At 40.9% G+C, this 17,065-nt stretch overlaps 1 protein-coding gene across 3 annotated transcripts in view; it reads left to right on the top strand.

Moving 5' to 3' along the window:
* Positions 1–17,065, top strand: part of RIMS1 (regulating synaptic membrane exocytosis 1) — a 628,464-nt gene that overhangs the window by 90,083 nt on the left and 521,316 nt on the right. For all 3 annotated transcript variants that reach the window (XM_055432968.2, XM_088840494.1, XM_088840495.1), the window contains exon 2: positions 15,946–16,026. In XM_055432968.2, coding sequence (XP_055288943.2) covers positions 15,946–16,026 — 81 coding nt within the window. The remainder of the gene's footprint in view (positions 1–15,945; positions 16,027–17,065) is intronic.

A 17,065-nucleotide genomic window follows, 5' to 3' on the forward strand; every position in this document is an offset into this window, starting at 1 on the left:
AAAATGCTACATATTATGCTTCTGTGTTTAGAGAACAGTGAACACTAGCATTTTGAAGAGTCTGAAAATTTATGCAGTAAGAAAACCTACTCAGCCTGTCTAAATTAATGTTCTCCTCATTTATTTTATTTGATCATTGAATCATTTCCTTTCTGTGTTTAACAGTTCCTCGGGAGTGTTTCCCTGAGACAAAATATTCTTTCTGAAATGCCAGTTTTGTATCACATGTCAACCTTAGAAAGATGTCATTATCATCATTATTATTCTTTTATATATATTTTTATATTGTGTTTACACAGTCATATATTAGATGCCAGGTATGCTGTTAAAGACTTATGAGAGTTTTCTAATGTAGGAAAAATTTAAATTTTCCTGATGGGATAAAGTTTTAACCTTTATCTATTATTCTTTTTTGCTTTTCTCAAATATATTTCAACATAAAACAGTAAAATGTAAACATGAAACTTTTAAGTAAGAAAAAATGAGGTTATAAACATGCTTGCCATGCCGACAGAGTTGTTATGATAAGCTTTAAGCTTTTCTCTTAGCTTGCTTATTACCCTGACCAAAGGAAATCATGACAATTATTTGTAGTGAAGAAGTGACGCTTTTTGAGTGCTAAATTTGAAAAGAAATAATGTAGAATGAAGATAAAGGTTTATAGGAAGGACTCAGCAAAGGCAGAAACCAACTTTTTCTTGTATTGACGTGTCATAAGAACGGAAGCTGTAACGTTAAAATGTAGTTCAAGAAAAGTCTTTTTATGAGTGACTATTATAATGTGGCCCAAGTTATGGAGGGCTCTTGTGGCTTAGCTTCATATAAGGAAGGACTCCATCCAGTGCAGTCACTGAATTGCTCATTGATCAGCAATTGCCTAACTGGATGTATTGGAATCACCCAGAAAAGCTAATCCATCGCCAATCTCTGGACCCAAACTTCACCTCTTTAGGTCTGGGCTAAGACCCAAAGAATTTGTTTCTTTAAAAATCTCTTTGGATGCTTCTGATGTGTGACCAGGTTTTGGAAGCCATGCACTGATAATTTCCCCTGAATATCACTTCTGTCAGTTGGCCTTTTTCTAGGACCTGGATATTAGAGGGGCGTCATAAAATTTGAGTTTATATTCCTTCCTGTGGACCTAGAGTGAAAATGTTGCACAAAAAAATGGAGCCAGCTTTTAAGAGAATTGTTAACCAAAAGAATTGCAGCTGGAGTGGGCCAGTTCCCCGAGCTAATGCTTTAGGAGACATAATTGAGGGGCTGATGAGAAAGAAACAGAGATTTGTATAGCTGGTTCACATTGCCGTGTTGAAACTAACACAAGATTGTAAAGCACCTATTCTTCAATATTTTTTTAAAAGCATCTTAGTTCTTGAGGCTGATGACCAAAGGTCATCCTTAAAATTTTGAAAGGACTCATAAAACAAAGATGATATATTTTTCAAACTCTTTCTTCTTGATGAGTGATCACTTTTCTATTTCCATGATTTTTAAAATATTAAAGGACTTTGCTTTTGGAAAAAGAAAGAAAGTAGAAAATAGATTTAATTCAAGTACATGGAGAGATGTCTCTGTGGCCTTAGGTTTGCCTACAGCAGAAGCATAAGAGCCATAGAGGAAATTGGTGACTTGGATGGAAGATGTGTTGAATTTAAGTCTTAGATTCTAAGAACCTCTTATGTATGTATTTACTCATGATATATACATAAGAGGTGTATTCCAAGGAAACCCTAGGAATGACTAGCTGGAACTCTGGAAATGACAGGTTAAAAAGCAACCTGAACATTACTTATATGTTATAATGGAATTATAATTATTTTATGACCTTGGAGAACTGATGTGACAGTGTATATATACAGTAAAAATAAAATTGACTACAGTTTTATTCTTCAAAATGAATATACTTTATATTTAAACATTTGCGGGGGTAGGAAGAGGCACTATTCCATTATTAGCCTAGATTCCTACATTTAATCTCGTTGTTTCTGTACTTGAAGATAATGTTTTATATTAAAATAGGAGGGATTTAAGCAATTTCAAATAATTAAAATAGTATACTAATAGAACTCAGTTGTGGAATGTATACTGTTGCAGTTTACACATTAAGCTTTTATAAATGCTTTGTCACGTGGTTACTTAACTTGCCTACTATAGAGTTGTGAGGATCACATGAGTTCATGCATATAGGGGCTTGAAAGAGTCTGTGTGATCAATGCTCAGTAAATGTAAGTTGGTAATCTCCTACTGCTATTGATGAGCAAGCTGACTTGCTTTCAGGTTGTGGTATAGCATGGGGCATGGCTCTTGACACAGAGCAGCTGTCCTGTACATGCTTGTTCATTGCTCACAAAGATGTAATGGTCATCAGAGCTTCCCAGTCAGGTCCCTGGAACACACTTTTGCTTCATGTCCTATTTCTAAAACATGCATTTCCTGAATGTCTTCCCAGCTATTAACAAAATTTTTCATCCATACATAAGGACTAATTTGTTTCTTAGAAGATGCTGCTGCTGCTGCTGCTAAGTCACTTCAGTCGTGTCCGACTCTGTGTGACCCCATAGACGGCAGCCCACCAGGCTCCCCCGTCCCTGGGATTCTCCAGGCAAGAACACTGGAGTGGGTTGCCATAGAATATGCTAGGGAAGGATTAATGGAAGTCTTTAGCCTGGAAGACTTCCTAGAGTTCAGTGCATTTGAGTTGAATTTTGTAAGAACTAAAAATGAATGGGGCTTCCCTGGTGGCTCAGAGGTTAAAGCGTCTGCCTCCAATGCGGGAGACCCGGTTCGATCCCTGGGTCGGGAAGATCCCCTGGAGAAGGAAATGGTAACCCACTCCAGTATTCTTGCCTGGAGAATCCCATGGACAGAGAAGCCTGGTAGGCTACAGTCCACGGGGTCACATAGAGTCCGACACGACTGAGCGATGGAACAGAACGGAAAAATGAATGGGGAGGGAAAAGGAGGCAGATCACTTTAAGCAAGGAAGGTGGCATACAAACTGGCAATGCAGCGACAGAAGGATGTTCTGAAATATTGAGATGGATGCACCTAACTTGAGAAACAGACTCTGTTGGGAGTTAAGAGGAAGAGATTAGTGAATTAGGATGTGTGTAGGTGGGACCCTGGAACTAGACAGTGGTGTGTGTATTTGACATGATTGGGGATGGGAAGCCTTTTGTGGAGTCTGAGGGCAGGAGAAGATGGCACTTGAGGAAGATCAACTCAAGCAGTTCATTCCAGAAAGACATGACTTTGGAAGCAGTGGACTAATGCCTACTGGCCATTAGAGAAAGTAAGAGGTCACAGGGCACCAAGATTGTGGACATCAGTAACAGGAGGGTTTAACTGACTACCAGATAGACTTTGGGAGGTGTTTCAGTCTGAGAGGAGGGGTGACACTGAGTTTAGTACTTTAGTCTGATCTGGCTCAGTCATTAGGAAGGTTTTCAGGTAGACAGATTTCAGACCTGATATGTAGTGAAAATTGAGTTCTGGAAATGATCGTTCAGGAATCACCAGCCCATTGGACGCCTCGAGAATGACACTCATCAAGTCAAAAGTGCTCAGAGAGCGTTTACCCTTGCCAACGAGGAGTCAGCAGCCCTAGCCCCAGGATCACTCTTCCAAATCTCATACCTCCCTTATTTGTCTAAATATCTGTACATGTTTTCATCAGTTTGGTTGAAGGGGAGGAAAAAATGATTTACAAGTTTTTTTTTTTATATTCTCATTCTGAGTGTCAAAAATATTTGGACCAAGAAGCAATCATATTCAGGTATTAAAGTTTCTATTGATGTGTCCAAATGATTTGGATTCATCCTTTGCCATATTTTGGGTTTAAAAAAAAGCGCATCATATCCTCTTAAAAAAATAAAGAAATCTTCAATTACAGGAAATGAATAGTGTATATTTAGTATTGAGCACTTTCATATTTATATGAAAATTTATATATATAGTCCACGGGTGATGCATTTTCATATCAGACTGACTCCAGTTTCTCTCTAACTTTCCAGTCAGATGAATCTATGAGAAATTAGTTATAATTAATTGATAACAATACCTGAAATATTTCATTAATTCTTTTCCGAGTTCCAATTCCCCATTTTATCTATTTAAAATCCACTTAAATCCCACCAAGGAACTATTATGGACCTCTTAGAAGATATTTATTTAGCTATCTGGCTCCCCATGAGCAAGGAGAAGGAATACTTGTGGAGAAAAGGCACACATAGAACAATCCTAAAATCGTTATTTAAAGAGCTATGGCTTTGTGTTACAAATAAAAAGCAGAAAAATAGTTAGTTGTAAAGAAGCTCTGGCAATAATCCTTACAAATACCATTCATCCCTCCTTGCTACCGAATTGAATTTTTTATCCTGGACATTAAACTGTAGATAAGCATTATCAGACAGCTCTCTATTCTTCTAGGATCCTAAAATGTCACAAGAGGATGTGAGATGCTTAAAGCTTGAAATACTCAATTACAATCTTGTGTCTCATGCTAACACTTGAATGACAATGGAATAATTTATTTGATCAAAACAAAGCACTTCACAGATTGTGTGCAGTTTTTGAAATGAGTTATGCTTCTGAGAAGAAATGATAATACTGCACAAGTAAACATGTAACTTGGGTGACACCAAGGGCCACCTATGACCTGTGAGCAGATGACATGGTACTAAGTGGGATACCTAGCTCGGCTCCTGGCCCAAGGCAGACGCTCAGAAATGTGAGCTGATATCACTCACTGTCCTCTTCCTGTTATGTTATTGTAGCATTTTCGTATCTGAATAGGTTTACATTTCTTGAAGTTCATCTTGTTTTTCTGAATTGCAGTTTTGATTAATGAAGACAGTTTTACTTACTTGACTCTCTGTGTTACTGTTTCCTTGTAACTTGGTATTATTGCTGATCCAACAGTCTCTCTCATCTCAATCATTCAATCATGTGACCCTTTGTTTAGGTGGAGAGACCACCCTCAGCCAGGCTTGAGACAGAGCCACAGTTCAGAGGAAGGATCCCAGATTGGGCTGTAAGGCCCAGGAGTTGGCTGTGAAGGCACTGTGTATGCATGTGTACTCAGTTGGTCAGTCATGTCTCTTTACGACTCCAAGGACTGTGGCCCTCCAGGCTCCTCTGTCCATGAGATTATCCCAACAGGGATGCTGGAGCGGGTGGCCATTTCCTCCTGCAAGGAGATCTTCCTTACCCACAGATCAAACCAAGGTGAGGTCCTATTTATGAATGGAATTGACAACTATAAACAATTTTCCATTTAAGATAACCATGTGTTAGTGAGTGAGTATTCGCTCAGTCATGTCCGACTCTTTTTGACCCCGTGGACGGTTGGGGTCCTCTGCCCATGGGATTCTCCAGGCAAGAATACTGGAGTGGGTTGCCATTTCCTTCTCCAAACCATATGCTGGTTTCAAGATATTCTCATTCACTTTATTTTTTTTTTTTATTTGACAGATTTCTTTTTTTCTTTTTTCTTTTTTTAATTTTTTTATTATTTTTATTGGAGGCTAATTATTTTACAATATTATATTGGTTGGTTTTGACATACATTGACATGAATCTGCCCTGGGTATACATGAGTTCCCCTTCCTGAGCCCCCCTCCCACCACCCTCCTCCCCTTATCCTCCCTCTGGGTCATCCCCGCATACCAGCTCCGAGCATCCTGTAACACGCATCGACCCTGAACTGGCGATTCATTTCACATATGATAATATACATGTTTCAGTGCCATTCTCCCAAATTATCCCACCCTCACCCTCTCCCACAGAATCCCAAAGACTGTTCTATATACCTGTGTCTCTTTCGCTGTCTTGTATACAGGGTTGTCATTTCCATCTTTCTAAATTCCATATATATGCGTTAGTATACTGTATTGGTGTTTTTCTTTCTGGCTTACTTCACTCTATATAATAGGCTCTAGTTGAGATCAATATGCTTTCTTGTTGTTCAGTCACTCAGTTGTGTCCGACTCTTTGCCACCCCACAGACTGCAGCACACCAGCCTTCCTTGTCCTTCACCATCTCCTGGAGCTTACTCAAACTCATGTCCATTGAGTCAGTGATGCCATCCAACCCTCTCATTCTCTGTTTCCCTCTTCTCCTGCCTTCAATGCTTTCTTTAGTGGGACAAAATGGTTGGGACTTTTGTTTGTGCAAATCAGATCCTGTGTCACTGTGTTCCACAAGAATACACCATCCTGGGGGCCAGAGGAGCAAACCAGGATGACTTTCCTGATCCAGAAGATACTCCTCTCTTGCCAGAGAAAGTCAGATTTCACTGAGTTATTCTGATGTTCTCTCTAATTGCTGTGAACTGTCATTCACAGTTGAGGTGCTGGTGGTTGTTGTTGCTTTGTTTTTGCTTTTTCAACTCACTCTAAATCTGAAGGACTAAGGACCAATTTTTCTGACCAAGCTTTAAATTTCTTGATGAAAGTGAAGGAAGAGAGTGACAAAGCTGGCTTGAAGCTCAACATTCAGAAAACTAAGATCTTAGCATCCGGTCCCATCACTTCATGGCAGACAGATGGGGAAACAGTGGAAACAGTGGCTGACTTTATTTTTCTGGGTTCTAAAATCACTGCAGATGGTGATTTCAGCCATGAAGCTAAAAGATGCTTACTCCTTGGAAGGAAAGCTATGACCAACCTAGATAGTATATTAAAAAGCAGAGACATTACTTTGCCAACAAAGGTCCGTCTAGCCAAGGCTATGGTTTTTCCAATGGTCATGTATGGATGTAAGAGTTGGACTATAAAAAAAGCTGAGCATTGAAGAATTGATGCTTTTGAACTGTGATGCTGGAGAAGACTCTTAAGAGTCCCTTGGTCCGCAAGGAGATCCAACCAGTCCATTCTAAAGGAGATCAGTCCTGGGTGTTCATTGGAAGGACTGATGTTGAAGCTGAAACTCCAATACTTTGGCTACCTGATGTGAAGAACTGACTCATTGGAAAAGACCCTGGTTCTGGGAGGGATTGGGGGCAGGAGGAGAAGGGGACGACAGAGGATGAGATGATTGGACGGCATCACCGACTCGATGGATATGAGTTTGAGTGAACTCCGGGAGTTGGTGATGGACAGGTGAGGTTCATGGGGTCGCAAAGAGTCGGACACGAATGAGCAACTGAACTGAAGGACCAAATTTTCTGAGTAGGCTTTAAATATGTTGACCTAAATGGTCTGCATAGACTAGAATTTGGCTTCGCAAATGGCACTAGTGGTAAAGAACCTACCTGCCAATGCAGGAGGCATAGGGGAAGAGGATTAGATCCCTGGATGGGGAAGATCCCGTGAAGGAGGAAATGGCAACCCACTCCAGCGTTCTTGCCTGGAGAATCCCATGGATAGAGGAGCCTGGCCGGCCACAGGCCATAGGGTTGCAGAGTCTGACATGACTGTAGCAACTTAGCCTGCATGCAAGAGACGGGTTAGTGAGAAGCAGGGGGAGTCAGAAACACGGCAGAGTCTGCCCCTCCCCCCCACTTCTGCCTGCCCTCTCCCCATCCATTCGGTTGTTCAGCCACTCAGTTAAGTCTGATACTCTGCACCCCCACTGACTGCAGCACGCCGCGTTTCCTTGTCCTTCACCATCTCCCAGAGCTTGCTCAAACTCATGTCCATTGAGTTGATGATGCCACCAACCATCTCATCCTCTGTCGTGCCCTTCTCCATCCATTTAACGTCTCCCTTTCCCAGGGGGAGTTCATCACCTGGAACTGTACCTATAGTTATAAGAAAAAATTAAAATCTTCCTCATGACTCTTTTCTCAACCTACCTTACCTCACTCTCTATTTTCACATTGCTCTTTCCCTTCAACCTCCTGCCTTTCCACTGAAGTCTCCCCACCCCCCACTTTTAGTCTTGGAGGGTCCAGAAGGTGGCTCAAGCCTCCCTTGCCTCATTGGTGCCTCTGCTGTCTTGATTCTAGGATCGTTTCCTCTGGCTGGAAATACCTTACCTCTTACTAGATAAGATTTTTTTCCCCTCTATTGAATGCAAACAAGTCATTCTCTCTTGCAGGTTTAGTGGCAGGAATTTTCTCATAATCTCCCTTTTTTCTAAAGTTATATTCTATCTTGCAGGCAGCAGGTGGCTTCTGGTGAACGCACACAGATTAATAAGTAGAAAAATGTCATCAGGATGGTATGTGGGGAATGGTAGCAGATATAAATTCATAGGTCTATGTAACACTTCAAGAATGGCAAATGGAGACAGAAAATATTTGTGTTAATAGGAAATATTAGCTTGGGTAAAAGGTTAATTGGGCATATTGCTACCATGTTGGAAACAATATTAGGACCTTATAGAACCAAACCTGTTAGCATCCTGGAGACAAGAGAGGTGATAAACAGGCAGATTTGAATGGTCCAGAAGATCAAGGGCTTGATTTCCTATGTATTGTTTTCCTTCTTATCAGTCTGTGAGAAAATTGTTTTTCCCGACTTTAAAATCACCCATTAATCTCTGTAGCAAATCGATACCTTGTTATCACCTTTATTTTAGAATCCTATACTTTTTAGTCTGGTTTTGTGAATAAATTCTTGGCCTAGTTAAGGGAGATTTAACTGCCCTCACCACTTACTGTGGAAACTGGCTGGCTGGGTTCCCTTTTCTTACAATTAAGAGCCTAACTTACCTGTTCTCATCGTCTTTTTAAAATACAGGTCACGCTTTAGCTTCTGAGCATTGCCTGAGTGTGCATCAGAGGCAGACCGCGCCCTGAGGGTCTGTGATTAGTGCATCCGGCTTTTCAAAGCAGAGGCCTCTGCTTTTCCCGTCTGGTGCAGAATTGTCACTGTTCCATCTTCATCTTAGCGGTAGCAGTCATCACACTTATCAGTTCACTGCTAAGCAGACATAAATATGCAACTTTTAAAATTCATTTTGTAAAACAATATCTTCAACTTTGCCTCTTTCAGTATTAGGAAATGGAGACGAAAAGATCACTTTTGAAGACCTTCTTTGAAAAATATTTTTGAAGAAATTTTTATCTACCAAATTATATTTGTCTTGCAAGTAATTTTAATTTTTTTCACTTTCTTGAGTCTTTTTCTTATATAAGCTGTTTTTCTCTATATACAGGATGAGCTGCCTTGAGTTTTACATTCCCACTGGTCTCAAGGTCACTCTGCATTTCTAATTTAGCCAACCTGACACTTGCTGTCACCATTGTTATGCTGGTATATTTGGAGAATATGGTCTTGGAATACTAGAATAATGTTTCAAGAATACTCAGCTATGTGAGATATCTGAATAGTTTCAATAATATACCTATATCATGAAATCAATTATATTGAAACATATCTGAGGATACTGGACTCTGTAGCTTCATGAATGATTTGTATTAATTTTCATTCATCTTTTGAGTATTAATGTCAGAGGGCACCTTCAAATGATGGAAAAGACATTACCTTTGGTCCCAAACAAAACTTGATACACATCTTGGCTTCTTAAAATATTAACATTTGCCAGTTATCATTGGAAAATAAATTTAATCTCTTAGAGTTATTTCATCTGTCAAATAGAACAATCAGATCTCCTTGCAGAGCATTGTGAAGATTAAATAGTATATTAACTGAATATCCTTGGATATTTTCAAAATAGATGACAATAAACAGAAGTTTTTTGTTGTTTTCCTATACTGTTTAGAAAAATCAATTGAAAGGGGGATTAATTATCTCTCTTTACTATTAAGGAATTACCTCACGTACAATTATTTTAAGTTTTATTTGATAAAAGAGCAGGGTTCAGTTCAGTTCAGTCGCTCAGTCGTGTCCGACTCTCCGCGACCCCGTGAATCACAGCACGCCAGGCCTCCCTGTCCATCACCAACTCCCGGAGTTCACTCAAACTCATGTCCACAGAGTCAGTGATGCCATCCAGCCATCTCATTCTCTGTCGTCCCCTTCTCCTCCCGCCGCCAACCTTTCCCAGCATCAGAGTCTTTTCCAAGTTAAATAGTGTCTCATTGTTTTGAAGCAACGATGTGACGCTAAAAAGTCTTTTCCACAAAACTAATCATTTTTTTCTTGTTTAGAAAGAGAATGAGCCTTAGTCATGTCATATAAAAACAAATATAGTGGATTATTCAAATCATAAAATCTGTTGGTCATACATTTATTTGTATTTTGCAGATATTTTATACAAATATGCTGTAATCATGCAAATAAGTATTACCTAAATCTGTTTGTAAATAACTGTATTTTAGCATGTTAGTTACTCAAGCTGGAAATATACAGCGCTTTGTCTTATTCATTTAACAAATACGTAGTGAATGACTATGATGTTCTATGTGACTATGCCCTGTTCTAGGCTCTGGGCCTTTGCCAGTGAACCAAACAGAGATCCTTCCTCTTGAGCAGCTGGTATTTCAAGCTGGGTTGGAGAGGAGAGGCAGATTTACAATGGCACCCCGCTCCAGTGTTCTTGCCTGGAGAATCCCATGGACAGAGGAGTCTGGCAGGATGCAGTCCATGGGGTCGCAAGAGTTGGACACAACTTAGTGACTAAACCACCACCACCACCAGAGCAAGATGAGGTGAAGGCCTGAAAGTCTGGTGGGGGCAGACGGTAGCAGTAGGGAGGAAATTCGAGTAGGAACCACCAAAGGCTGAGCCAAGACTGGAAGGAGGGGAGGGGTTAGTCCTATACATGTCAGGGAGGGAGCGTTTGGTACGGCGATCCCACTGTGCCTGGGAACCAGCAGCAAGGTCACTGCAGCTGGGGTAGCGTGAGTGGGGTGTGCATGCTGGGGAGGAGACAATAGGAGAAGAACACTGGGGATTACATGGGGCCAGATTACACTCCAGGGACTCCTGCGTTTTTGTGGGTAAACTGTGGCACCATTGCAGAATTTGGAGCAGAGGAGTCATGATTGATTTATCTTTCCAAAACATCTCTGCCAGCAGCCAGTGAGAAGTCTAATTTAGGAATCCAATGAAAAGTAACATTGACCCCAGCAGTGTAGCCACAGGAGAAGGAGGAGAAATGGACAAATGCTGCACATATTTGAAAGAAAGGAGAATCACATCTGATGGACTGGACACAGGTGTGAGGGAAGCGAGGCATTGAACAGCTGGAGAAACGGTTTACAGCCAGCCAAGACGGTGCTGGCCCGGGGTTCAGGTGGCTAAGAAAAGGTGGACTCTGACTGAAAGTGCTGATTTTGAGAAGCCTACTGGAAACCCAAGCAAAAGTGTTGGGGAAGCAACTGGATGCCTGGAGTTAAGAGAGAATCAGGGTGGAGACAAGACTTTTGCACAAGTTTTGGTACTTTTGCCTAATGTCTTATGTAAGAAGGGTCTCAAGTGCTTAATAGAAGGTTCAGAAGAAAACAACTGGTTACAGAGTCTTCTTTTTGCCTATTTTCCCCTTACTTCAGTGTGTCTGATCGGTGATCAGCAAATTAGAATACTGTATGTTTGAAAAGTATTTCATTTTCTCAACGTGATGTCATTGTAACTGACAAGCTCCCGTGACAAATGCAGACTGTACAATCCTGCCTGGGGAGTAGGCGCAGACACACTTTCCCCTAGCCTTGTTTCACTGCAGTTGTCTCTCTCACCGAAGGAGAAACCCCAGTGAAGTCCAAAACCACAAAAATGGAGAGCAGAAAGGCATAGACGTCATCATCTGCGGTACAGCTCACTGCTCAGCCACTAGACTCATGACCTTGTCATCAAGCTCAGTTGAGATAAAATTTCATAAAACACTAAGGGTTTTTTGTTTTTGTTTTTTAGTTATTTTGCAGGGAAGGGGAGGCCGAAGTGGGGCTGGTGACTGCAGGCACCAAAATGGAAACTCAAAAGAGAGAAAGTGATTATGTAAATTGTGCCTTTTGAAGGCATTGAGAATGTTTCATTCACACACTCTAAGTCTCTGGAAGCACATTTAGTTCCTGTTTGGGGAGATGAAAGCCTTGCCACAGCCTCATCTGCGGGCTTGCGGCAGGGTGAGTTTCTCTTGTGTGTACGGTGCAGGGAAGAGTGGGCAGTTGGCAGTAGTTCAGCATTGATTGCAGTCATTCATAAAACCCAGCCGCGCGGAAGGCGGAGTCCGGGGGAGCTTCCCTGAGATGCTTGCAGGATGCCTCATTTGAATAACTCCTCAGTGATGCTTGAGTGATAAGGGGTGCTCACAAGCACCGCCAAGATGGTGAGGGGTCCACCTTCCTTCCCAAGTAACTGAAGACTGTGCAGGAATCAGAGGTCACACCTCTTGGACTCCTGGTCTCTCCATCCACAGCCTTTCTGGAAAGTCGGCTCTGTGGCTTATCTGTGGCCTCTTTGTGTCTGGATGATGGAGTAAATCATATGTAAGGAAGACCCTTGGGGCCTCCCAGGTGGTACTTGTAAAGAACCCTCCTACCAGTGCAGGACACATAGGGGATGCAGGTTTGATCCCTGAGTCAGAAAGATCCCTTGGAGGAGGGCAGGCAACCCACTCCAGTATTCTTATCTTCATGAACAGAGGAGCCTGGTGAGGGTCCCTGGAGCATCGCAAACAATCTCACACACTGATGGGCCTTAGTGCACAGCAAAAGAAGACCCTTGATCACTGCAATGTGCTGATATATCACTGTGGTGTTTAAGTATGTTACTGTGTTACAATTAACGCCTGGGAGAGGATTGGAAGTGGTCGGCTGAACAGTTTACACACATTACAACTGATGACACCACTTTGGTTTATCCCTCAAACTACAATAGGACAGACACAACAATCCAAGTATAACTTTAAAGAAATGCTAATTCATTCAGGCTGACAAAAATCTGAGGAGGGTGTTGTATTATTTTATGTATCTTTTTCTGAATGTAGGTGTTTTTTTTTTCTTCTTCTCTTTCTCTAGAAGCAATTTCAGCTAAAAGAAGTCAGATTAGAAAATGTAGGAATACATATTGGCATAGCTTAGTGCCCCTTCAAATTGGTTGAATACCTGCTGCTGCTGCTTAAGTCACTTCAGTCATGTCCGACTCTGTGTGACCCCATAGATGGCAGCCCACCAGGCTCCCCCGTCCCTGGGATTCTCCAGGCAAGAACACTGGAGTGGGTTGCCATTTCCTTCTCCAGCAACCTGAAATTGATCACTTTCTCCCTGACAACAGATTCAACAGATAGATGATTCACTCTAGACCTGAGATCAGGATATAAGTTAGTAGGAAAAATTAGTTTTCTTATTTTGTTTTAAATAAAATATATTAATTAAGTTAGTATATTTTAAATTAAATACATTTAAATTCTAGCAACATTGTTTTTGAGTACTGATGTGTTTATTCTCATTATCCAAAAAGAGCTTTAAATTTCAGAAATTCAAATGAGGTTTTTATGGATCAAAGAACTAAACAGACATTCTCCAAAGAAGACATACAGATGGCTAATAAACACATGAAAAGATGTTCAACATCACTATCAGAGAAATGCAAATCAAAACCACAATGAGGTACCATCTCACGCCAGTCAGAACGGCTGCTATCCAAAAGTCTACAAACCATAAATGCTGGAGAGGGTGTGAAGAAAAGGGAACCCTCTTACACTCTTGGTGGGAATGCAAACTAGTACAGCCACTGCGGAGAACAATGTGCAGATTTCTTAAAAAACTGGAAATAAACTACCTTATGACCCAGCAATCCCACTTCTGAGCATACACACCAAGGAAACCAGAATTGAAAGACACATGTGTACCCCAATGTTCATTGCAGCACTGTTTATAATAGCCAGGACATGGAAGCAATCTAGATGTCCATCAGCTGACGAATGGATAAGAAAGCTGTGGTACATATACAAAATGGAATATTACTCAGCCATTAAAAACAATACATTTGAGTCAGGTTCGATGCATGAGACAGGGTGCTCAGGGCTGGTGCACTGGGTTGACCCTGAGGGATGGGATGGGGAGGGAGATGGGAGGGGGTTCAGGACGGGGAACAGATGTACACCCATGGCTGATTCATGTCAATGTATGGCAAAAACCACTACAAGGTAATTAGCCTCCAATTAAAATAAATTTTAAATAAAGATTCTATAGCATAGACAGACAGATGAAATATGCCAGATACTATAGTTTTAAATCAAAACCACTGAATTCTTAAGAATGAGAATTTTCTTACACAGACATGGTCTTTCATGCTGGCTAATAAACCACTTTTATTGGAGAAGAGTTATTTAAAAATATACTGAAGGAAAACTCTAATTGAGTGGCAGATTTCTTTTCTTCCCCAAACTTTGCCTAAATACCTGAATTTTCAGGAGGAAAAATAAAAGAAGAAAGGAAATGAACTAAGACAGAAGCTTGCATATGGTTTCTCTTCATATAATGCTTCAAGATTTTCTCCAAAGTTGGTGATATTTCTGATATTTTCACAAACCAATGTGTGTAAAGATTCAACATGTCATGTGGGCTATTTTTAGTTGAGTGAGAATTGCTAAAGATTTCCCAGTGCAGTGAAATGTAACTTCCTGTGCACTGTACTTGAGTAAGTTATATTAACATTTCAGAGTTCAGTAATACCCTGGGGTATTACTTCTCCCTGGCAACTGCCTTCTTGAATGTTCTCTGAACCTTCCTGCCAGAGTGTCCTTCTCCTCCAGTGACTGGTGACCAGTCCATTAAGAGTTTAGCATTCACTCTAGTTAGTTACTGCATTTCTTTCCTTTGAGCCCAGAAGGGATGAGTTTGAAATGGCACTGTTTTCTTTTCTTGTCACATTATATATTGATTTCTAAGTCTTACTTGATCCTGTTTGGACTTAGCTGTGTCTGTGCGTGTGCGCATGCATTTCTGTGCAGTGTCCATGTTTGCCTGTATCATTTCTTTCAGAAGTGGAGAATTTTGCCATGCAGCTTTTAGCTCTGGGAAAACAGTTTATCTGCCACTACCTCGCCACTGAGCCACCTCTTGAATAGCATGATTGGCCTTACAGGTAGTCAAATCTCCAAGTGCAGTCAAAACTGCTGTCAAAGTTAAGAACCAGGTTCATGCTTGAGAATCCCAAGCCCTATGTGGCTTTTCCATTTAGCAGAGTCTAAGACTCAGGGTCTCAACTTTATAAATAGGGCTTCCCTATTCAAACCAAGGTTTGTTCAAGGCTTCTGAGCTGGAGGGATATCTGAGCCATCCAAGGACAGCCTCAAAGGACTGTTTTCTGGCTTATGCCGTGATACTCTCCAGTGCTCCATTAAGTCCTGCTGACATCAGGTTAAGGGCATCTCCCCCTGCTGCCCTTTGCAGCTGTGACCCATCCTCTGCAGTCATTTATTCTGTGATGGACAACTTAAGACTCAAAGACCTTTTTCTCCCTGTTTTCACACTGTGCAGGCATCTTGCATATTTATTTTGCATACTTATGGAGACACACTTTATATATGCACATTTCCCTCTGACTCTTCCTCCTTTCTTAGCTTGAATGGATTTAGAACATGGGGGATGTCCTGAAACATCTCAGATCTCTGTTTTTGTTTTTTTTGCATAAAGGGAAAGATCTATGTGGTGATGAAGGGCATGAAACAAAAGTCCATGCCTTTCAGTAAGATAGCCAAAGCCACAGAGAATCCTTGCCTGTTTTTAACATATCAGCACAACAGCTGCCCTGATGTTTATGCTTTCAGATGTCTTCATAGGGTGAAGCCAAAGTTTTCAGCAGCTTTGCTTCTATAGGGAAGCCTAATGAGGATCATTTTATTGGTACAAATCAGGAAATCCAATACTGAGGCCAGAACCAGCATGGAGTTCCTCTGGGTGTAATTGAGCTCTTAGAAGCATGAGCTGAAGGTTCCTAACTCGTAGGGCTTCTTAGGGCCTCCAGGTTAATATTTAGGGGCTTGCAGACAGTTCCCTTAAACTTGTTTTCAGTACCGTGTTTAATTTCCAGATGTTTCTCCCCATTTTATAATTAATAGTGCGTTGTGCTGTCTATCATGCGCCCCAGGTGTGTGGTCAGGGACATGGTGAAGCCTGCTGCCTGCAAAGCCCCAAGAAATGTTGAACATCAGCCCCACCAGCCTCCACCGTGAGTATGGCATTGGTTTTATTGACTGAAAATGTCGTCTCTAACACAGATCTCTGGTTCCAGATGTATTAATTCGCATTGCATGTGGGAGTGCAAACTCTGGCTGCTCTGGGGCGTCTGGGGGTAAAAGACTACTACTGAATTAGATAAAATGATCTGGAAACTGAGCTCTGTGTTTCAAGCGTCTTCATTATGTGGTGTTTCTAATGCCATATGAGAAGCATGAAGTTAATTATAGGAAAGAGACAAGTATTGGTGAATTCTGTGGTATCAGAGACTCTGTACCTTTTGGATTTAGAAAGTATGTGGATTCAAGCCTGAGACCCTTTTCGAGAAAGTAATGAAAAGGTGCAGAGCAGGGATACTTTCCTAATTGTGAAGAAGGGAAGTGCATGGCTCACTCATAACCACTCTCACACTGTGTCATGTAAAGGTCAGGGACAATCTGAAAGAGGGGTGGACCGTCAGTTTATTTTTATTATTGTAACCTCAAGTGTGGGTATTCATGAAGGATTAAATGGCTTACCAAAGGGAATTAGAGGAGAAACTAAATAAGTAAACTCTGTGTTGCAAATGTGGATTTCTGTAAGATGAAATGTAAAGAGCTTTAAAATTCTGCAGAGTAGCAAAATCTATTCAATCTTCTGAATAAAATTATGCTCCTGGTAAGAAAAATTAAACATTTCCTCAAAATGTCTCAGCAGTGGTAATACTGTTAGCATAACCAATACAGCCAAGTAGTTACTCCCAGGGAAATGCCTCCTTCCAAGTTATTTTTGCAAAAGCCATTGAAGAAATGTGTCTTAGGAGTGATTTTTCTGTAGGTGTCCTTAGCTATCTGACAATTTTTTGAAGTAAAACCAAAATAAAGTAATAAGATTGTCAAAAGGCTATGAAAAGAAAAGGAAATTTTTGTAATCCTTTTGCTGTGTCAAGTTTTTATTCCCATTGGCAAAACTGAAATTAAATAAAACATTTAAATGCTTATATTTTGCATACACATGGTCACAAATACAAAATTATTTATGGTTTAAGATAT

This window comes from Moschus berezovskii, chromosome 10 (assembly GCF_049115385.1).
Source record: "Moschus berezovskii isolate FMDL1 chromosome 10, NW_MosBer_1.0, whole genome shotgun sequence".
NCBI classification, from domain to species: domain Eukaryota; kingdom Metazoa; phylum Chordata; class Mammalia; order Artiodactyla; family Moschidae; genus Moschus; species Moschus berezovskii.